This window comes from Pleuronectes platessa, chromosome 23 (assembly GCF_947347685.1).
Source record: "Pleuronectes platessa chromosome 23, fPlePla1.1, whole genome shotgun sequence".
NCBI classification, from domain to species: domain Eukaryota; kingdom Metazoa; phylum Chordata; class Actinopteri; order Pleuronectiformes; family Pleuronectidae; genus Pleuronectes; species Pleuronectes platessa.
This window is the reverse complement of record NC_070648.1, coordinates 9,501,524-9,524,942: the sequence shown is the minus strand read 5'-3', so window position 1 is coordinate 9,524,942 and position 23,419 is coordinate 9,501,524. Positions and strand designations below refer to the sequence as shown.

The following is a 23,419-nucleotide window of genomic DNA, read 5'->3' as shown; positions in this document are numbered from 1 at the left end:
CAAAATGATGCCTGGATAAAGATCATAACACAGAAATTCACACCCTTTATGTCGGCACATGAAACTGGTTACATCACCTTGGCAGTCTTGCGTGAATTGCCCCGAGACTGTTCAGTGGATCTGAAAGTAAAATTGACTTAGTATTTGTATTATAAAACATTATGGCCTAACACACCTTGAAATAGTCTCTCCTGCGAGACCTACAGCAGCTTGACTATAGAAAAGTGAAGTAAAAACATCTTCCACTCATTTGGCAGATTAATGGAAACAAACAATACATTCAAAAAGCGATCTGATTTGCATATCTGCAGAAAAAGACTAGATATTGAATCAGATAAAGAAATGCACAATAGGCTACATAAAAATACCTATAGAGGCGCTCAGAAAAATAACAATCTGTTAAACACTCATAAACTACATATCAATCTCAGGTAATAAGTCACAAATAGCGGTGGTTACCCTCAAATCGGATGGGAGCAGGGGCATATGCCCCCAAACAGCTGTGACAACTGTCAGCTGCCTCAAATCGCTGCAACTGCCTTTAAAAATCTACGAGCTGCCGCTGCCACGATTTGAGCTTCCTGTCTCTCCGGGAATATGGACTAGCGACAGTAGACTTTGTCAAACAAAATTATATTAACCAATGATGCAGGAAAGGTCACATAAACGGTTACCAGAAACAGCCAGGAACTCGGATACTTATGTTTATTTTAATTCAATAATATGTAAACAATATTATAATATGATATATAAAATTCCTTCTTTAGGGTAAGGGTCCTATACATTAGCAATTTAACTTGCAATGGAGTATTTTTACTTAACAGTCTTGGTACTTTTCCTTATTATTGAGTATTTCTACTTCACTGTCTTAGTACTTTTACTAATAAAAGAATATTACTTTACTGTCCCTGTACTTATACTTCAGTGAATGATCCGAATTCTTCTTCCACCACTTGACAAGTCTATTTTCTTGCTTATACTTTAGTACTTGTTTAACAAGTACTTGTAAAAGAGTATTTCAACTGTGTAGTATTGGTACGTTTGTTTCCTCTTCGTCCTCTAATCCAGCAGGGGTCGCTTCTGGCTCGGAGTTCGGAGTTCGGAGTCTGTGTTTTCCTCCCGCTGGCTCCCTTTGTTCACTCCGAGACACAAAGTGCTTATAAAAGAAGGAACATGTCCGCCGTGCAGCTGCTGCGGGTGTCGGTACATGAGCGGATCAGCGCTGCCGCTGAAGACTTTCTGCTGCAGGTGGAGAAAGGAGGAGGAAAGGATCAAGTCCCGTCGCTGATAGCGATGCTGACCGAGCGGCTAATGGCGGCGGCTGAGGAGATCCTCGCGGTGCTTGAGGAAACCGTGGCAGAGTACGAAGACAGAGTGGAGCAGTCCGAGCGTTCAGAGCTGGAGATCTGCCGCCAGAGGAAGCTGCTCGATGCCGCGATGAAGCCCGTAGTCCGGCTGCACAGAGCAGGTCAGTCCCTGGAGCCGGAAAGATAGCTAAGCTACTGGAGATAAGCTATTGTGTCGTACTAGCTAGCACAGATCACATTAGCTCCACTAGCTTAGCTAATGGAGCTAAGCTGCTGTTTGGTAGCTAAGCTTATCCATTGTCAAAAAACACCGACATGCATGGAAGCAAACAAAAAAACACTTAACAGTTAATCTACATTTTATTCAGCATGAATTAATGAACAGAAATGACCTTGTAATTCTGGCATTTCAAACCCAGGATTAACTTGCACACTACTGTAGCCTCACAAACTACATATCATAGCATCAAACTTCAGGAGTCTGGTGACATTGGCTCAGGTAGAACCACTCTCTTATTGAAGCATAGTATCGGTAGCGAACAGTTTTGCATATTAGTTATAATCACATTTAGTCACTTTTATCCTTCTTAGTTTTAGTCTAGTTTTCCCTGATGAAAACTAATTGCATTTTAGTCTAGCTTTAGTCACATTAAACTACTTTTCTTCCCTTCTTAGGCCCAGGGACCCCCTGTGTTGTGTCTACAACTGCATAATAGTCTAGCTTGCAGAACTTAGGTTGACCATTAGATATCTCTCCTAGCATAGGTCTATAGCAGGGGTCGGCAACCTTTACTATCAAATGGGCCATTTTGCCCCCTCTTCCCCCAAATAAAATTTGTCACGAGTCCCAATAAATATTTGATAACAGAGCTAATAAAGCTTTATGTAAAGTTATACTTGACTAAACTATAGTTTGTTGCATTTATGAAATATTAGAACAACAATAAAGAAAACTGTTGACATTTTATTGCTATATTTACCTGTTACAACAAAGGAAAACACTGAACCGAGTCCATCTGTCAACCATGGGATCTAGAGCCTTCAGCCACTCTGCCCCTCACCTCTGGAACTCCCTCCCCCCTGACATCAGGAACATTGACCCAAATTCAATCACTCTTTTTAAATCTAGCATTAAAACCCACCTGTTTAGGCAGGCATATAACTTTTAATGTTCCTGTCTGCTGAAGTTGTTGTTCTGCTGCTGCTCTGCTTTGTGTATTTTAAATTTTTTAATTAACTGTATTGTTGACTTTTGTATGGCAACCTTGAGTATCCTGAAAGGCGCCTTATAAATAAAATGTATTATTATTATTATTGAACGCTTATGAAGAGGAGAAGAAAATACACAGGCAAGTGTAGGCCTACTTTGAAATAATTTAAACACTGAACTATGTAGGGCTATTTTAGTGCTCTCCATATTTAAAGGTCAGACTGGAGGCGGACACAGAAACTGAAGCTCGGTACAAACCAACTGCAGCTTCTGCTCTGATCAAGAAGCTGCGGCGCTGAACTCTGGTCAGCTGAGACCAGAGAAACTCTGTGTTTTCACTGTTTCCACTGTTAAGAAGCAGCCGGTGAGTCAGTGAGCGGCTGCTTGACGTGAACGAGCTCTGATCTTACTGTGTCTCTGAGCGAGTGAGCGGGAGCAGGGAGCACACACACACATACTTGCCCGCTCCTGGTACTTCACTACGGGCTGATATGATGATGTTTTAAACAATTATTGTGACTTAGTCAACCCCCAACCTTTTCGTCTCGTCTCGTCAACAATAAGTTAAAATAGATTTAGTCCGTTTTTATTTTCAAAGATCCGTTTTCCTTACTTCGTCTTCATGGGAAAAGGGTCATTAATGAATATTTTTCATAGTTTTCGTTAACAAAATTAACACTGGTAGGGAAACAATATTGTTGGTATTTTGATACTAATTGAGAACAAAAAACATAATTATTCTCTACTCTCCCTGCAGACTTCCTGCAACTGGTGGTGATTAAAGAAGAGGATCCCCCTGAGCAGCAGCAGTGGGGCCCCCTTGTGGACCAGGAAGACCAAGAGCCCCCCCACATTAAAGAGGAGGAACCGTGGACTAATCAGGATGGACAGCAGCTTCAAAGACTGGAGGATTCTGATATCAAGTTCACATTGTCTCCTGTCGCTGTGAAGAGTGAAGAAGATGAAGAGAAACATAAATCGTCAAATCTTCATCCGAGTGAGATGAAGGAGAACAGAGCGGACTGTGGAGGACCAGAACCAGCCAGGAACTCAGGTCCTGATGGATGCTTACAAACAGGTCCTGAAGACAAGACTGAAGACTCTTCTGAGACTGAAGTCAGTGAGGATGATTGGATGGAGACCAGGGAACCTCAATCTGGTTTAAATACAAGAAATAACAAACACCCTCTAATTGATATGGGATGTAAGACAGAAAAAAAAAAGTTTAGTTGCCCTGAGTGTGGTGAAAGATTTACCCAAAGGGGCAGTCTAAATATACATATGAGGAGTCATACAGGAAAGAAACCCTTTAGTTGCTCCGAGTGTGGTAAAACATTTAGTCAAAATTACCAACTGAAATTCCATATGAGCATCCATACCAGAGAGAATCTAGTTAGTTGCTCTGAGTGTGGTAAACGACTCAGCAGAAAGTCTGATTTAACGAGACATATGAGGACTCATACGGGAGAGAAACCGTTTAGTTGCTCTGAGTGTGGTAAAAGATTTACCCAAAGAAGCAGTCTAACTACACATATGAGGAGTCACACGGGAGAAAAACCATTTAGTTGCTCTGAGTGTTGTAAAAGATTTACCCAAAGGCGCAGTCTAAATATACATATGAGGAGTCATACAGGAGAGAAACCGTTTAGTTGCTCTGAGTGTGGTAAAAGATTTACCAAAAGGGGCGGTCTAAATACACATACGAGGAGTCATACAGGAGAGAAACGCTTTAGTTGCTCCGAGTGTGATAAAACATTTAGTCGAAATTACCAACTGAAATTCCATATGAACATCCATACCGGAGAGAATCAAGTTAGTTGCTCTGAGTGTGGTAAAAGATTTAGCAGAAGGTTTGATTTAACGAGACATATGAGGAGTCATACGGGAGAGAAACTTTTTAGTTGCTCTGAGTGTGGTAAAAGATTTAGTCGAAATTACCAACTGAAATTACATATGAGCATCCATACCAGAGAGAATCTAGTTAGTTGCTCTGAGTGTGGTAACCGATTCAGCAGAAACTCAGATTTAACGAAACATATGAGGAGTCACAGAGCTTACACAGTCACAGAGTTAGTTTGTTTAGGTTAGGCTATATCGCGGAAATGTTACGGGCACTGAGCAACGACATGGTGCAAGCATTCGATTTAGACAGCGTCTCTCCTCAGGACATGAAAACATTCTGTAACGTTTTAGCTAGACCTCAGATAATATGAACGTGTTCACCATTCAAATTAGTTATTTCTCATTAAGTTGCATTCAGTTCATCGTTCTCATAAAAATGAATGTGTTCAATGAACGCGTTCTTAGGGTGCATCAAATTGCAATGCAAAAATTAAATTTCAACATTTCAAACCGTCTGGGGTTGCATTTTGTTCGAACACACACAAAAATGGCTTTTGCTAAGTTTTGAGGAAATTCATTGAGATTTAGAGGTGGAACACAATGTGATAAATATGAAAATGGGCCGTTTTGGGTGTTCTCCTAGTAAAGTGTAATCAACAAAATAAACTTAACCAGTGGTGTAATAAGAATTCAGATCATTCACTGAAGTTAAAGTACATAGACAGTAAAGTCATATTCTATTATAAGTAAAATTATGAAGACTGTGAAGAAGAAATACCCAATAATAAATTCATAGTTAACTGTTTCAAATTGAGAATTAATAAACCCTCCTTTGTCTTTTTTCATCAGTTTTAACAATGTCATTTCCCTAAAAAATATAACTCATTGAATAACACAAAAGAATTGTGTTGATATTTCTTGTTTTGACTGATTTGATTTATGCCTCATATATATACATTTTTGTTTTCATAATGTCTTTGTGTCTTTTTATGGTTGAAATGTTTTTCCTTGCACAGTATGTATATGTATGTTCTTGACTAGTTCTAGTACTGACGAGAACCAAGAAAAGAGAGCACATTTCTCCAGTATTAGCATCGCTACACTGGCTTCCGTTTAAATCTAGAATAGAATTTAAAATTCTCCTCCTCACCTTCAAGGCCCTTAATAATATGGCGCCATTTTACCTTAAATAGCTGTTAGTACCCTATCAACCCACTAGAGAACTCCGCTCCCAGTCTTTTTTGATCAGTTTTAACATTTTCATGTCCCTAGAAAATATAACTCATTGAATAACATAAAAGAATTGTGCGGATTTTTCTTGTTTCTCCTGATTTGATTTATGTCTCATATACATATATATATTTCATAAAGTTTTCATGTCTTTTTATGGTTGAAATGTTTTCCTTGCACAGTATGTATATGCATGTTCTTGACTAGTTCATATGATTAAATATTGTTTGTTTTGAATGACTGCTCTATGATCTATGTGTTTTTTTTCTGTCAGAAACTAATGTTAAATGTTCTCTGTTTAAACTGAAAGTATATTTTCTCAGATCGTGTCATGTTTTTAACAGGACACTTTGACTTCAACAAAGTAGCGACAGTCTGTCTGTATCTCATTTCATTTGTACGAACATTTTGGAGTCGGGAAAGTGGTGATGCAGACATGAGGTGGTCAACTGAAGCAGATTATTGATGCACTTCATCATTACCATTAATACCAACAGCTTTATACAAAACATCAATTGCAAAAGATATAAAACAACTAACAGCAAATTACGTTCAGATTCCATTAAACAGGGAAGTTACAGAGCAGAGTCATTAATAGTTTTTAATATCTGTGTATCATCAAGAAAAACTATACATTTTCAACTTCTACTTCCAAATTATATCCCAGAGCGGAGGTTAGGATCCAATGATGTTTGAAGTCAGCGGCCCGATTGCTCTTATTATATATATATATACTGCCGTGACACTCGTGTGTAATGCTGCGAGATGGATGCATGTGAATAGAAGGAGGAGATTTATGGTCCCATGACGATGACTGATCAGCTGATATAGCGTATATAGATCTGTGATCTACTGAGTCCAGTATCACACAGAATGACCGACGGAACCGAACCATCCCAGTTCAAACACAAGCATAAAAATATAATGATCTTATTTTATAGATTGGGGACATCACAGCTGTCTCGGAATTTAACAATCCTGCTGTTTGACACTTACTGTCATCAACGTCAACCAGGGCTCCTCTGTCAGTGCTGCTTCTCTGTCCTTGTGTGTGAGTGTAATGCTCCGTTCCAGACGACTCGTAAGATATTCTGATCTGAAATTTCCCAGTTACGATCTCACGTCAAATATGTCTGACTGTGAGAAGCTGGTTAATTTGTTTCGTGATGAGACAATTCAACTGTAACCAGTGCAGCCTCCGTTCGTACAGAAACAAAGAGGAGGAGGGCGACGACGCCTTTATCTTAGACTTTTATTACTGAAAACACAATCAATACATAAAGGAATACACACTTTCACTGAATCTCACGAACAAGAAACCATTGTTTTAAAACAAACATATTTAATCATATGAACAAGTTAAGAACACACATACAAACTGTGTAAGGGACCCATTTTAACCTTAAAATGACATGAAGGACATGGAAAATAGAAAAATAAGGTATACATATTTATTATATTAGTCATGAATCATATCAGTAGAAACAAGATATATAGAGGATGTACTTCCTGCGGCAGCTGAAGAAATACAACCTGCCAAAGACAATGATGGTGCACTTCTACACCTGCATCATCGAGTCCATCCTCACCAACTCCATCACCATCTGGTTCGCTGCTGCCACCGCAAACGACAAAAGGAGGCTGCAGCGTATCATCCGTTCTGCTGAGAAGATGATCAGCTGCAATCTGCCATCTCTACAGGACCTGTTTGCCTCTAAGACCCTGAGGCGTGCAGGCAAGATTGTGGCTGATCCTTCCCACCTGGGTCACAAACTCTTTGAGGTTCTTCCCTCCGGCAGGAGGCTCCGGTCCATCAGGACCAAAACCTCCCGCCACAAGACCAGCTTCATCCCGGCTGCAACTGGCCTCATCAATTAGGCCCCCATCGGACTCATTGAAAATAAAGCAGGGTTCCAGTTTTAGTCATTAACTATCATATTCCATTGAATTCACGGTCAAGTCCTGCCACACTTGTATGCACCAGATTGTAACAGCTCAACTCTCTATCAACATCTCAAAATGATGCCTGGATAAAGGTCATCACACAGAAAGTCACACCCTTCCTGTCGGCACATGAAACTGGTTAAAGCACCTTGGCAGTCTTGCGTGTATTGCCCCGAGACTGTTCAGTGGATCTGAAAGTTAAATTGACTTAGTATTTGTATTATAATACATTATGGCCTAACACACCTTGAAATAGTCTCTCCTGCGAGACCTACAGCAGCTTGACTATAGAAAAGTGAAGTAAAAACATCTTCCACTCATTTGGCAGATTAATGGAAACAAACAATACATTCAAATAGCGATCAGTTTTGCATATCTGCAGAAAAAGACCAGATATTGAATCAGATAAAGAAATGCACAATAGGCTACATAAAAATACCTATAGAGGCGCTCAGAACAATAAAAATCTGTTAAACACTCATAAACTACATATCAATCTCAGGGAATAAGTCACAAATAGCGGTGGTTACCCTCAAATCGGATGGGAGCAGGGGCATATGCCCCCAAACAGCTGTGACAACTGTCAGCTGCCTCAAATCGATGCAACTGCCTTTAAAAATCTACGAGCTGCCGCTGCCACGATTTGAGCTTCCTGTCTCTCCGGGAATATGGACTAGCGACAGTAGACTTTTTCAAACAAAATTGTATTAACCAATGATGAAGGAAAGGTCACATAAACGGTTACCAGAAACAGTTGGGAACTCGGATACTTATGTTTATTTTAATTCAATAATATCTTAACATTATTATAATATAATATATAAAATTCCTTCTTAAGGGGTAAGAGTCCTATACATTAGCAATTTAACTTGCAATGGAGTATTTTTACTTAACAGTCTTGGTACTTTTCCTTATTATTGAGTATTTCTACTTCAATGTCTTATTACTTTTACTAGTAATAGAATATGACTTTACTGTCTCTGTACTTATACTTCAGTGAATGATCCGAATTCTTCTTCCACCACTTGACAAGTCTATTTTGTTGCTTATACTTTAGTACTTGTTTAACAAGTACTTGTAACAAAGTATTTCAACTGTGTAGTATTGGTACGTTCGTTTCCTCTTCGTAATCTAGTCCAGCAGGGGTCGCTTCTGGCTCGGAGCTCGGAGTTCGGAGTCTGTGTTTTCTTCCCGCTGGCTGCCTTTGTTCACTCCGAGACACAAAGTGCTTATAAAAGAAGGAACATGTCCGCCGTGCAGCTGCTGCGGGTGTCGGTACATGAGCGGATCAGCGCTGCCGCCGAAGACTTTCTGCTGCAGGTGGAGAAAGGAGGAGGAAAGGATCAAGTCCCGTCGCTGATAGCGATGCTGACCGAGCGGCTAATGGCGGCAGCAGAGGAGATCCTCGCGGTGCTTGAGGAAACCGTGGCAGAGTACGAAGACAGAGTGGAGCAGTCCGAGCGTTCAGAGCTGGAGATCTGCCGCCAGAGGAGGCTGCTCGATGCCGCGATGAAGCCCGTAGTCCGGCTGCACAGAACAGGTCAGTCCCTGGAGCCGGAAAGATAGCTAAGCTACTGGAGCTAAGCTGTTGTGTCGTACTAGCTAGCACAGATCACATTAGCTCCACTAGTTTAGCTAATGGAGCTAAGCTGCTGTTTGGTGGCTAAGCTTATCCATTGTCAAAAAACACCGACATGCATGGAAGCAAACAAAAAAACACTTAACAGTTAATCTACATTTTATTCAGCATGAACTAATGAACAGAAATGACCTTGTAATTCTGGCATTTCAAACCCAGGATTAACTTGCACACTACTGTAGCCTCACAAACTACATATCATATCATCAAACTACAGGAGTCTGGTGACAATGGCACAGGTAGAGCCATTCTCTTATTGAAGCATAGTATCGGTAGCGAACAGTTTTGCATATTAGTTATAATCACATTTAGTCACTTTTATCCTTCTTAGTTTTAGTCTAGTTTTCCCTGATGAAAACTAATTGCATTTTAGTCTATTTTTGTCACATTAAACTCCTTTTCTTCCCTTCTCCGGCCCAGGGACCCTGTGTTGTGTCTACAGCTGCATAATAGTCTAGCTTGCAGCACTTAGGTTGACCATTAGATATCCCTCCTAGCATAGGTCTATAGCAGGGGTTGGCAACCTTTACTATCAAATGGGCCATTTTGCCCCCTCTTCCCCCAAATAAAATTTGTCACGAGTCCCAATAAATATTTGATAACAGAGCTAATAAAGTTTTATGTAAAGTTATACTTGACTAAACTATAGTTTGTTGCATTTATGACATTTTAGAACAACAATAAAGAAAACTGTTGACATTTTATTGCTATTTTTACCTGTTACAAGAAAGGAAAACACTGAACGGAGTCCATCTGTCAACCATGGGATCTAGAGCACATGTGTCAATCTCAAGGCCCGCGGGCCAAATGTGGCCCGCCACCTTGTTTTATGTGGCCCGCGAGAGCTGGTGCATTATTGTCTGAAAATAAGTTCACTGTATGCTGCTTAAAAGCGCACGTTGACCGTAAACTACATCTCCCACAATGCATTTCGACGCGCCCGTCAAGGAAACAGTCGCCCTGCAGTAACCCCGCTATGCGTTCAATACACCGGTGGAAAGGAGAAAGTTAACAAAACCCCAACATGTCCAAGAAGAGAAAGATTGATGCACAAGAAAGGCTGTTTCACGAACGATGGGAAAACGAATACCTGTTTGTACTTCAAGGTGAAAAACCGGTATGTCTTGTATGTTATGAGGCGGTGTCGGTCGTAAAAGAATATAATCTACGTCGGCATTTTGACACCAAACACGGAGCTCAGTATGCTAAATTCAGCCTCCAAGAAAAACAAGGAATAGCAGCAGAATTAAAAGGCAGACTGCAGTCGCAGCAGGATGTGTTCAGAAAAGCTACGGGCAAAAACGATGCAGCAGTGAAAGCCAGCTTTATCGTGGCCGAAGAAATCGCCCGAGCTTCAAAGTCTTTTTCAGAGGGTGCATTTTTTAAGCAGTGCATGCTGAAGGTGTGTGAGCAGGTGTGCCCCGACCAGATACAGACTTTTAAAAATGTCAGTTTGTCAAGAAACACCATCGTGGACCGAGTTAAGGAACTGGCAGGAAATCTCTCAACACAGCTGGCTGAAGAGACACGGAGCTGTCTAGCTTTTTCATTAGCTGTGGATGAAAGCACAGACAACGTGGATACAGCGCAGTTATCCATTTTTATTAGAGGAGTGAAGCCGGACCTCTCTGTCCTCGAAGAGCTGTTGGATGTAGCCGCCATGCATGGGACCACAACGGGTCGGGACATTTTTGAGGCAGTGGAGAAGTCCGTAAGTAAGCATAAATTGCCGTGGGAAAAGTTGGTGGGACTAACTACAGATGGAGCACCTGCGATGCGTGGAGGAAAATCAGGCTTGGTTGGACGAGTGAAGGAGAAATTGCAAGAAAGTAACTGTCACACGCCCCTGATAACCTATCACTGCATTATCCATCAAGAAGCTCTGTGTGGAAAGGTTCTGGAGCTGGATAATATAATGACCACGGTCATGAAAACAGTGAACTTTATTCGAGCGCGCGGCCTGAATCACCGGCAGTTCCAGCTGCTCTTGCAGGAGATGGGCTCGGAGCACGGAGATGTGCCGTACCACACAGAAGTAAGGTGGCTGAGCAGGAGCAAAGTCCTCAAACGATTTTTTGAGCTGAGGGAAGAAATTGGTTTTTTCATGCAGAGCAAAGGAAAACCGTTGCCTGAACTATCAGATCCAAACTGGCTGTGTGACTTTGCTATGTTGTGCGACATAACCGTGCATCTCGCTCATCTGAATGAGAAACTCCAGGGACGTAAACAAGTCATCACACAGATGTCCGACATGATCACAGCTTTCCAGCGAAAACTCGATCTATGGAAGTGTCAGGTGGAACAGGACAATCTCGCCCACTTTCCTGTTTGTCAAAGCATCTCAGCCTCCATTCCCGGTGCTTTTTCATGTTCTCGGTTGGCTACCAAACTGAACCGGTTAATGTGTGAGTTTGATCTGCGCTTCTCTGACTTTAAAGCGCAGCAATCTGGTTTTGACATTTTTACAAATCCTTTCACCACTGACGTCTGTAGTGCACCCCATCACCTTCAGATGGAGTTAATTGAGCTTCAAAGTGACAGTGGCCTGAGAGCAAAGTTCCAGGATTCTGCAATCGAGGACTTTTACCGTCTCCTGCCCCCTGGTTTGATGCCACAGCTCCGACTTCATGCTGCTCGTGTTCTGTCCATGTTTGGGAGCAGCTATCTGTGCGAACAGATGTTTTCAATAATGAATGTAAACAAGACCAAGCACAGATCACGCATCACCGATGACAACCTGCACGCTGTTTTGCGGATTGCCTCAGCACAAGACCTAAAACCAGACATTGACACCCTGACCAACGGAAAACGGTGCCAGACATCCGGCCAGAAAAAATAGGTAAGCATTTTCAAAAATCCTTTTTTTCCTTTTCCTTTTATTTAATAAATGCGTTGTATTTACTAAGAACAGTAGAATATGTGTACAAATTAATGATTGTGCTTGCATTTTCTTTTTGTGTCTTTTATTTCCAGAACATGATGATCAAGATGAATGAGGATGTGTGAGATGGCGTCTCAGGATGAGGAGGGATCTACTTGTGTGTTCAAGGACAGGCAGCATTTTGTTTTGAAAAATGCTGCTTCTTTCATATGTTGGTTGTGCCATAGTCCTACCCCCCTTTGACTTGAATACATAATAAATACAGAAACAGTTATCTAACAATATAATAAGTTGTAGTTTCATTTATTTTAAATTCCATTGCATTTTGTTTTCATACTGTTAATGTGGCCCTTCGAGGCGAACCATTATGCTGATGTAGCCCTTGGTGAAAATGAGTTTGACACCCCTGATCTAGAGCCTTCAGCCACTCTGCCCCTCACCTCTGGAACTCCCTCCCCCCTGACATCAGGAACATTGACCCAAATTCAATCACTCTTTTTAAATCTAGCATTAAAACCCACCTGTTTAGGCAGGCATATAACTTTTAATGTTCCTGTCTGCTGAAGTTGTTGTTCTGCTGCTGCTCTGCTTTGTGTATTTTAAAATTTTTAATTAACTGTATTGTTGACTGTTGTACAGCGACCTTGAGTATCCTGAAAGGCGTCTTATAAATAAAATGTATTATTATTATTATTGAACGCTTATGAAGAGGAGAAGAAAATACACAGGCAAGTGTAGGCCTACTTTGAAATAATTTAAACACAGAACTATGTAGGGCTATTTTAGTGCTCTCCATATTTAAAGGTCAGACTGGAGGCGGACACAGAAACTGAAGCTCGATACAAACCAACTGCAGCTTCTGCTCTGATCAAGAAGCTGCGGCGCTGAACTCTGATCAGCTGAGACCAGAGAAACTCTGTGTTTTCAGTGTTTCCACTGTATAGAAGCAGCCGGTGAGTCAGTGAGCGGCTGCTTGACGTGAACGAGCTCTGATCTTACTGTGTCTCTGAGCGAGTGAGCGGAAGCTGGGAGCACACACACATACTTGCCCGCTCCTGGTACTTCATGACGGCCTGATATGATGATGTTTTAAACAATTATTGTGACTTAGTCAACCCCCAACCTTTTCGTCTCGTCAACAATAAGTTAAAATAGATTTAGTCCGTTTTTATTTTCAAAGATCCGTTTTCCTTACTTCGTCTTCATGGGAAAAGGGTCATTAATGAATAGTTTTCATAGTTTTCGTTAACAAAATTAACACTGGTAGGGAAACAATATTGTTGGTATTTTGATACTAATTGAGAACAAAAAACATAATTATTCTCTACTCTCCCTGCAGACTTCCTGCAACTGGTGGTGATTAAAGAAGAGGATCCCCCTGAGCAGCAGCAGTGGGGCCCCCTTGTGGACCAGGAAGACCAAGAGCCCCCCCACATTAAAGAGGAGGAACCGTGGACTAATCAGGATGGACAGCAGCTTCAAAGACTGGAGGATTCTGATATCAAGTTCACATGGACTCCTGTCGCTGTGAAGAGTGAAGAAGATGAAGAGAAACATAAATTGTCAAATCTTCATCCGAGTGAGATGAAGGAGAATAGAGCGGAGTGTGGAGGACCAGAACCAGTCAGGAACTCAGGTCCTGATGGATGCTTACAAACAGGTCCTGAAGACAAGACTGAAGACTCTTCTGAGACTGAAGTCAGTGAGGATGATTGGATGGAGACCAGGGAACCTCAATCTGGTTTAAATACAAGAAATAACCAACACCCTCTAATTGATATCGGATGTAAGACAGAAAAAAAAAAGTTTAGTTGCCCTGAGTGTGGTGAAAGATTTACCCAAAGGGGCAGTCTAAATATACATATGAGGAGTCATACAGGAAAGAAACCCTTTAGTTGCTCCGAGTGTGGTAAAACATTTAGTCAAAATTACCAACTGAAATTCCATATGAGCATCCATACCAGAGAGAATCTAGTTAGTTGCTCTGAGTGTGGTAAACGATTCAGCAGAAGGTTTGATTTAACGAGACATATGAGGACTCATACGGGAGAGAAACCGTTTAGTTGCTCTGAGTGTGGTCAAAGATTTACCCAAAGAAGCAGTCTAAATACACATATGAGGAGTCACACGGGAGAAAAACCATTTAGTTGCTCTGAGTGTTGTAAAAGATTTACCCAAAGGGGCAGTCTAAATATACATATGAGGAGTCATACAGGAGAGAAACCGTTTAGTTGCTCTGAGTGTGGTAAAAGATTTACCAAAAGGGGCAGTCTAAACACACATATGAGGAGTCATACAGGAGAGAAACTCTTTAGTTGCTCCGAGTGTGATAAAACATTTAGTCGAAATTACCAACTGAAATTCCATATGATCATCCATACCGGAGAGAATCAAGTTAGTTGCTCTGAGTGTGGTAAAAGATTTAGCAGAAGGTTTGATTTAACGAGACATATGAGGAGTCATACGGGAGAGAAACTTTTTAGTTGCTCTGAGTGTGGTAAAAGATTTAGTCGAAATTACCAACTGAAATTACATATGAGCATCCATACCGGAGAGAATCTAGTTAGTTGCTCTGAGTGTGGTAACCGATTCAGCAGAAACTCAGATTTAACGAAACATATGAGGAGTCACAGAGCTTGCACAGTCACAGAGTTAGTTGGTTTAGGTTAGGCTATATCGCGGAAATGTTACGGGCACTGAGCAACGACATGGTGCAAGCATTCGATTTAGACAGCGTCTCTCCTCAGGACATGAAAACATTCTGTAACGTTTTAGTATTAACATCGCTACACTGGCTTCCGTTTAAATCTAGAATAGAATTTAAAATTCTCCTCCTCACCTTCAAGGCCCTTAATAATATGGCGCCATTTTACCTTAAAGAGCTGTTAGTACCCGATCAACCCACTAGAGAACTCCGCTCCCAGTCTTTTTTGATCAGTTTTAACTAGGGATGCACCGATATGGAAATTCTTGGCCGATACCGATACCGATATTTAAAATAACAATCTGGCCGATAGCCGATACCGATATTTGTTTATTTTCTTTTTGTTGTTATTCATTCACCCCTTTGTGCCAGAAAAATAATTAAATAATTATTTAAAAAGCACTATTCATCACTCTTATCTTTTAATGAGCACAAATTGAATCAGATTTATGAAACAATCTCTGATTTAACTAAACTTTATTTAACAGAGACATATTAGGCCCATTTTACCGCAAGTTGAAATGGTTCCTTGGGATCTTAATGAAATGTCTGTAACATATTTTGGTCAAAATACCACAAGAATAATTTAAAACAGCACCTTTTACCCTGTCTAAAACAGCCCTGTTAAAGTATCATTATAGAGAACGCTCTTCTCATTGATTTACGGTAGCAGTATTGCCCGTTTATTAGATGTGTTACGGCTTCTGTGTGTATAACGTATGTTGTCAATTCCCTTGTTACCTGTGCATGAGACGGATGAATAGAGCCGGTGCACATGAGAATAAAGTACTTAAACAGACGCTACGCTCATACTTTTTACGCCAAGTTACACTGCGTGAGTCAAGATAACTTAACAAGCCCTCCTCAGTTTTACCTGTTTTGAGTGTCGGGCAGAAATCACATCGCGTCATCACCCACCGTGGCCCTTCGCGATGCTTGTTTTAATTAAACAGATTCCCCTGGTCCGCACCAGTTCTCAGTCAGCTGCTAGGCGCCAGCCGAGGCGCACCGCAGGGTGCCCCCCCCCCGCGCGAACAGAGGGTTCCCCCAGCGGTCGCCGTAGCTGAGGTGATCCGCGAGAAGGGCCCGACACGCGTCCAGAGTGGCCGCCGCTGACCGCGTACCCAGTCCCCTCCCCGCCTTCCGCGCCGGCGCCGTGAGGTGCCACCGGATGAGGCCCTCCCGGTGCCGCACACTGAGCCCCCGGCGGCGCGGAGAGGAGGGCGACGGAGCGACTGCTCCCCCAGCCGCGGCACGTGCCCAGTGGTTTTACCACAAATATAAACATCGGCCAATGATATCGGTGAAAGTCAAGTTTATTACCGATAAGCCGATATCAGTAAACGAGGCGAATATCGGCCGCTACCGATGTTTCGGCCGGTAGCGGTGCATCCCTAGTTTTAACATTTTCATGTCCCTAGAAAATATAACTCATTGAATAACACAAAAGAATTGTGTTGATTTTTCTTGTTTCTCCTGATTTGATTTATGTCTCATATATATATATTTTATAATGTCTTCCTGGTTTTTATGGTTGAAATGTTTTCCTTGCACAGTATGTATATGCATGTTCTTGACTAGTTCATATGATTAAATATGTTTGTTTTGAATGACTGATCTATGATCTATGTGGTTTTGTTCTGTCAGAAACTAATGTTAAATGTTCTCTCTGTTTAAACTGAAAGTATATTTTCTCAGATCCTGTCATGTTTTTAACAGGACACTTTGACTTCAGCAAAGTAGCAACAGTCTGTATCTCATTTCATTTGTACGAACATTTTGGAGTCGGGAAAGTGGTGAGGCAGACATGAGGTGGTAAACTGAAGCAGATTATTGATGCACTTCATCATTACCATTAAAACCAACAGCTTTATACAAAACATCAATTGCAAAAGATATAAAACAACTAACAGCAAATTACGTTCAGATTCCATTAAACAAGGAAGTTACAGAGCAGAGTCGTTAATATCCGTGTATCATCAAGAAAAACTATACATTTTCAACTTCTACTTCCAAATTATATCCCAGAGCGGAGGGTTAGGATCCAATGATGTTTGAAGTCAGCGGCCCGATTGCTCTTATTATATATATACACTGCCGTGACACTCGTGTGTAATGCTATGAGATGGATGCATGTGAATAGAAGGAGGAGATTTATGGTCCCATGACGATGACTGATCAGCTGATATAGCGTATATAGATCTGTGATCTACTGAGTCCAGTATCACACAGAATGACTGACGGAACCGAACAATCCCAGTTCAAACACAAGCATAAAAATATAATGATCTTATTTTATAGATTGGGGACGTCACAGCTGTCTCGGAATTTAACAATCCTGCTGTTTGACATTTACTGTCATCAACGTCAACCAGGGCTCCTCTGTCAGTGCTGCTTCTCTGTCCTTGTGTGTGAGTGTAATGCTCCGTTCCAGACGACTCGTAAGATATTCTGATCTGAAATTTCCCAGTTACGATCTCACGTCAAATATGTCTGACTGTGAGTAGCTGGTTAATTTGTTTCGTGATGAGACAATTCAACTGTAACCAGTGCAGCCTCCGTTCGTACAGAAACAAAGAGGAGGAGGGCGACGACGCCGTTATCTTAGACTTTTATTACTGAAAACACAATCAATACATAAAGGAATACACACTTTCACTGAATCTCACGAACAAGAAACCATTGTTTTAAAACAAACATATTTAATCATATGAACTAGTTAAGAACACACATACAAACTGTGTAAGGGACCCATTTTAACCTTAAAATGACATGAAGGACATGAAAATAGAAAAATAAGGTATAGATATTTATTATATTAGGCATGACTCAAATCAGTAGAAACAAGATATATAGAGGATATACTTCCTGCGGCAGCTGAAGAAATACAACCTGCCAAAGACAATGATGGTGCACTTCTACACCTGCATCATCAAGTCCATCCTCACCAACTCCATCACCATCTGGTTCGCTGCTGCCACCGCAAACGACAAAAGGAGGCTGCAGCGTATCATCCGTTCTGCTGAGAAGGTGATCAGCTGCAATCTGCCATCTCTACAGGACCTGTTTGCCTCTAGGACCCTGAGGCGTGCAGGCAAGATTGTGGCTGATCCTTCCCACCTGGGTCACAAACTCCTTGAGGTTCTTCCCTCCGGCAGGAGGCTCCGGTCCATCAAGACCAAAACCTCCCGCCACAAGACCAGCTTCATCCCGGCTGCAACTGGCCTCATCAATTAGGCCCCCGTCGGACTCATTGAAAATAAAGCAGGGTTCCAGTTTTAGTCATTAACTATCATATTCCATTGAATTCACGGTCAAGTCCTGCCACACTTGTGTGTACCAGATTGTAACAGCTCAACTCTCTATCAACATCTCAAAATGATGCCTGGATAAAGGTCATCACACAGAAAGTCACACCCTTCCTGTCGGCACATGAAACTGGTTACATCACCTTGGCAGTCTTCCGTGAATTGCCCCGAGACTGTTCAGTGGATCTGAAAGTAAAATTGACTTAGTATTTGTATTATAATACATTATGGCCTAACACACCTTGAAATAGTCTCTCCTGCGAGACCTACAGCAGCTTGACTATAGAAAAGTGAAGTAAAAACATCTTCCACTCATTTAGCAGATTAATGGAAACAAACAATACATTCAAAAAGCGATCTGATTTGAATATCTGCAGAAAAAGACCAGATATTGAATCAGATAAAGAAATGCACAATAGGCTACATAAAAATACCTATAGAGGCGCTCAGAACAATAACAATCTGTTAAACACTCATAAACTACATATCAATCTCAGGGAATAAGTCACAAATAGCGGTGGTTACCCTCAAATCGGATGGGAGCAGGGGCATATGCCCCCAAACAGCTGTGACAACTGTCAGCTGCCTCAAATCGCTGCAACTGCCTTTAAAAATCTACGAGCTGCCGCTGCCACGATTTGAGCTTCCTGTCTCTCCGGGAATGTGGACTAGCGACAGTGGACTTTTTCAAACAAAATTGTATTAACCAATGATGCAGGAAAGGTCACATAAACGGTTACCAGAAACAGCCAGGAACTCGGATACTTATGTTTATTTTAATTCAATAATATCTTAACATTATTATTATATAATATATAAAATTCCTTCTTTAGGGTAAGGGTCCTATACATTAACAATTTAACTTGCAATGGAGTATTTTTACTTAACAGTCTTGGTACTTTTCCTTATTATTGAGTATTTCTACTTCACTGTCTTATTACTTTTACTAATAATAGAATATTACTTTACTGTCTCTGTACTTATACTTCAGTGAATGATCCGAATTCTTCTTTCACCACTTGACAAGTCTATTTTGTTGCTTATACTTTAGTACTTCTTTAACAAGTACTTGTAACGGAGTATTTCAACTGTGTAGTATTGGTACGTTTGTTTCCTCTTCGTAATCTAGTCCAGCAGGGGTCGCTTCTGGCTCGGAGCTCGGAGTTCGGAGTCTGTGTTTTCCTCCCGCTGGCTCCCTTTGTTCACTCCGAGACACAAAGTGCTTATAAAAGAAGAAACATGTCCGCCGTGCAGCTGCTGCGGGTGTCGGTACATGAGCGGATCAGCGCTGCCGCTGAAGACTTTCTGCTGCAGGTGGAGAAAGGAGGAGGAAAGGATCAAGTCCCGTCGCTGATAGCGATGCTGACCGAGCGGCTAATGGCGGCGGCTGAGGAGATCCTCGCGGTGCTTGAGGAAACCGTGGCAGAGTACGAAGACAGAGTGGAGCAGTCCGAGCGTTCAGAGCTGGAGATCTGCCGCCAGAGGAGGCTGCTCGATGCCGCGATGAAGCCCGTAGTCCGGCTGCACAGAGCAGGTCAGTCCCTGGAGCCGGAAAGATAGCTAAGCTACTGGAGCTAAGCTGTTGTGTCGTACTAGCTAGCACAGAGCACATTAGCTCCACTAGCTTAGCTAATGGAGCTAAGCTGCTGTTTGGTAGCTAAGCTTATCCATTGTCAAAAAACACCGACATGCATGGAAGCAAACAAAAAAACACTTAACAGTTAATCTACATTTTATTCAGCATGAACTAATGAACAGAAATGACCTTGTAATTCTGGCATTTCAAACCCAGGATTAACTTGCACACTACTGTAGCCTCACAAACTACATATCATATCATCAAACTACAGGAGTCTGGTGACAATGGCACAGGTAGAGCCATTCTCTTCTTGAAGCATAGTATCGGTAGCGAACAGTTTTGCATATTAGTTATAATCACATTTAGTCACTTTTATCCTTCTTAGTTTTAGTCTAGTTTTCCCTGATGAAAAGTAATTGCATTTTAGTCTAGGTTTAGTCACATTAAACTCCTTTTCTTCCCTTCTCAGGCCCAGGGACCCCCTGTGTTGTGTCTACAGCTGCATAATAGTCTAGCTTGCAGTACTTGGGTTGACCTTTAGATATCCCTCCTAGCATAGGTCTATAGCAGGGGTCGGCAACCTTTACTATCAAATGGGCCATTTTGCCCCCTCTTCCCCCAAATAAAATTTGTCACGAGTCCCAATAAATATTTGATAACCGAGCTAATATAGTTTTATGTAAAGTTATACTTGACTAAACTATAGTTTGTTGCATTTATGACATTTTAGAACAACAATAAAGAAAACTGTTGACATTTTATTGCTATTTTTACCTGTTACAAGAAAGGAAAACACTGAACGGAGTCCATCTGTCAACCATGGGATCTAGAGCCTTCAGCAACTCTGCCCCTCACCTCTGGAACTCCCTCCCCCCTGACATCAGGAACATTGACCCAAATTCAATCACTCTTTTTAAATCTAGTATTAAAACCCACCTGTTTAGGCAGGCATATAACTTTTAATTTTCCTGTCTGCTGAAGTTGTTGTTCTGCTGCTGCTTTGTGTATTTTAAATTTTTTAATTAACTGTATTGTTGACTGTTGTAAGGCGACCTTGAGTATTCTGAAAGGCGCCTTATAAATAAAATGTATTATTATTATTATTGAACGCTTATGAAGAGGAGAAGAAAATACACAGGCAAGTGTAGGCCTACTTTGAAATAATTTAAACACAGAACTATGTAGGGCTATTTTAGTGCTCTCCATATTTAAAGGTCAGACTGGAGGCGGACACAGAAACTGAAGCTCGGTACAAACCAACTGCAGCTTCTGCTCTGATCAAGAAGCTGCGGCGCTGAACTCTGATCAGCTGAGACCAGAGAAACTCTGTGTTTTCACTGTTTCCACTGTTAAGAAGCAGCCGGTGAGTCAGTGAGCAGCTGCTTGACGTGAACGAGCTCTGATCTTACTGTGTCTCTGAGCGAGTGAGCGGGAGCTGGGAGCACACACACATACTTGCCCGCTCCTGGTACTTCACTACGGCCTGATATGATGATGTTTTAAACAATTATTGTGACTTAGTCAACCCCCAACCTTTTCGTCTCGTCTCGTCAACAATAAGTTAAAATAGATTTAGTCAGTTTTTATTTTCAAAGATTTGTTTTCCTTACTTTGTCTTCATGGGAAAAGGGTCGTTAACGAATATTTTTCTTCTCCTCTTTCAATATTGTTGGTATTTTGATACTAATTGAGAACAAAAAACATAATTATTCTCTACTCTCCCTGCAGACTTCCTGCAACTGGTGGTGATTAAAAAAGAGGATCCCCCTGAGCAGCAGCAGTGGGGCCCCCTTGTGGACCAGGAAGACCAAGAGCCCCCCCACATTAAAGAGGAGGAACCGTGGACTAATCAGGATGGACAGCAGCTTCAAAGACTGGAGGATTCTGATATCAAGTTCACATTGACTCCTGTCGCTGTGAAGAGTGAAGAAGATGAAGAGAAACATGAATTGTCAAAGCTTCATCCGAGTGAGATGAAGGAGAACAGAGCGGACTGTGGAGGACCAGAACCAGCCAGGAACTCAGGTCCTGATGGACGTTTACAACCAGGTCCTGAGTACAAGACTGAAGACTCTTCTGAGACTGAAGTCAGTGAGGATGATTGGATGGAGACCAGGGAACCTCAATCTGGTTTAAATACAAGAAATAACCAACACCCTCTAATTGATGTGGGATGTAAGACAGAAAAAAAAAAGTTTAGTTGCCCTGAGTGTGGTCAAAGATTTACCCAAAGGGGCAGTCTAAATATACATATGAGGAGTCATACAGGAGAGAATCTAGTGAGTTGCTCTGAGTGTGGGAAACGATGTAGCAGAAAGTCTGATTTAAGGAGACATATGAGGAGTCATACGGGAGAGAAACCGTTTAGTTGCTTTGAGTGTGGTAAAAGATTTACCCAAAGGGGCAATCTAAATAGTCATATCAGGAGTCATATGGGAGAGAAACCGTTTAGTTGCTCAAAGTGTGGTGAACGATTTACCAAAAGGGGCAGTCTAAATATACATATGGTGAGTCATACGGGAGAGAAACGCTTTAGTTGCTCCGAGTGTGGTAAAAGATTTACCCAAAGTGGCAGTCGAAATAAACATATGAGGAGTCATACAGGAGAGAAACCGTTTAGTTGCTCTGAGTGTGGTAAAAGATATACCGAAAAGGGCAGTCTAAATATACATATGAGGAGTCATACGGGAGAGAAACCCTTTAGATGCTCTGAGTGTGATAAAACATTTAGTCGAAATTACCAACTGAAATTACATATGAGCATCCATACCGGAGAGAATCTAGTTAGTTGCTCTCAGTGTGGTAAACGATTCACCAGAAAGTCTGATTTAACAAGACATATGAGTAGTCATACGGGAGAGAAACCCTTGAGATGCTCTGAGTGTGGTAAACGATTCAGCAGAAACTCAGATTTAACGAAACATATGAGGAGTCACAGAGCTTACACAGTCACAGAGTTAGTTGGTTTAGGTTAGGCTATATCGCGGAAATGTTACGGGCACTGAGCAACGACATGTTGCAAGCATTCGATTTAGACGGCGTCTCTGCTCAGGAAATTAAAACATTCTGTAACGTTTTAGCTAGACCTCAGATAATATGTACGTGTTCACCGTTCAAATTAGTTTTTTCTCATTAAGTTGCATTCAGTTCATCGTTCTCATAAAAATGAATGTGTTCAATGAATGCGTTCTTAGGGTGCATCAAATTGCAATGCAAAAATTAAATCTCAACATATCAAACCCTCTGGGGTTGCATTTTGTTCGAACACACACAAAAATGGCTTTTGCTAAGTTTTGAGGAAATTCATTGAGATTTAGAGGTGGAACACAATGTGAAAAATATGAAAATGGGCCGTTTTGGGTGTTCTCCTTGTAAAGTGTAATCAACAAAATAAACTTAACCAGTGGTGGAATAAGAATTCAGATCATTCACTGAAATAAAAGTACAGAGACAGTTAAGTCATATTCTATTATAAGTAAAATTACGAAGACCGTGAAGAAGAAATACCCAATAATAAATTCATAGTTAACTGTTTCAAATCGAGAATTAATAAACCCTCCTTTGTCTTTTTTCATCAGTTTTAACAATGTCATTTCCCTAAAAAATATAACTCATTGAATAACACAAAAGAATTGTGTTGATATTTCTTGTTTCGACTGATTTGATTTATGCGTCATATATATACATTTTTGTTTTCATAATGTCTTTGTGTCTTTTTATGGTTGAAATGTTTTCCTTGCACAGTATGTGACTTCAACAAAGTAGCGACAGTATG

The 23,419-nt window shown here is 41.2% G+C and overlaps 3 protein-coding genes across 4 annotated transcripts; all 3 read left to right on the top strand.

Annotated features, from left to right (window-relative positions):
- Positions 1-292: 292 nt before the first annotated feature.
- Positions 293-5,830, top strand: LOC128430388 (zinc finger protein OZF). The gene is made up of 2 exons (XM_053416431.1): positions 293-1,468; positions 3,275-5,830. Exons 1-2 carry the CDS (start codon positions 1,174-1,176, stop codon positions 4,603-4,605), a joined length of 1,626 nt encoding a protein of 541 aa, XP_053272406.1. The 5' UTR covers positions 293-1,173; the 3' UTR covers positions 4,606-5,830.
- Positions 5,831-8,677: 2,847 nt separating this feature from the next.
- On the top strand, positions 8,678-15,679 carry LOC128430390 (oocyte zinc finger protein XlCOF20-like). 2 transcript variants are annotated; one of them, XM_053416432.1, is made up of 2 exons: positions 8,678-9,073; positions 13,393-15,679. In XM_053416432.1, exons 1-2 carry the CDS (start codon positions 8,779-8,781, stop codon positions 14,721-14,723), a joined length of 1,626 nt encoding a protein of 541 aa, XP_053272407.1. In that variant the 5' UTR covers positions 8,678-8,778; the 3' UTR covers positions 14,724-15,679. The 2 variants fall into 2 exon arrangements, with proteins under 2 accessions (XP_053272407.1, XP_053272408.1); XM_053416433.1 differs by lacking the exon at positions 8,678-9,073 and adding an exon at positions 12,165-12,210 and having other exon boundaries at positions 13,393-15,678.
- Positions 9,095-12,343, top strand: LOC128430387 (general transcription factor II-I repeat domain-containing protein 2). The gene is made up of 2 exons (XM_053416430.1): positions 9,095-12,011; positions 12,146-12,343. The coding sequence occupies exon 1, from the start codon at positions 10,197-10,199 to the stop codon at positions 12,009-12,011; it is 1,815 nt and encodes a 604-aa protein (XP_053272405.1). The 5' UTR covers positions 9,095-10,196; the 3' UTR covers positions 12,146-12,343.
- Positions 15,680-23,419: the final 7,740 nt, after the last annotated feature.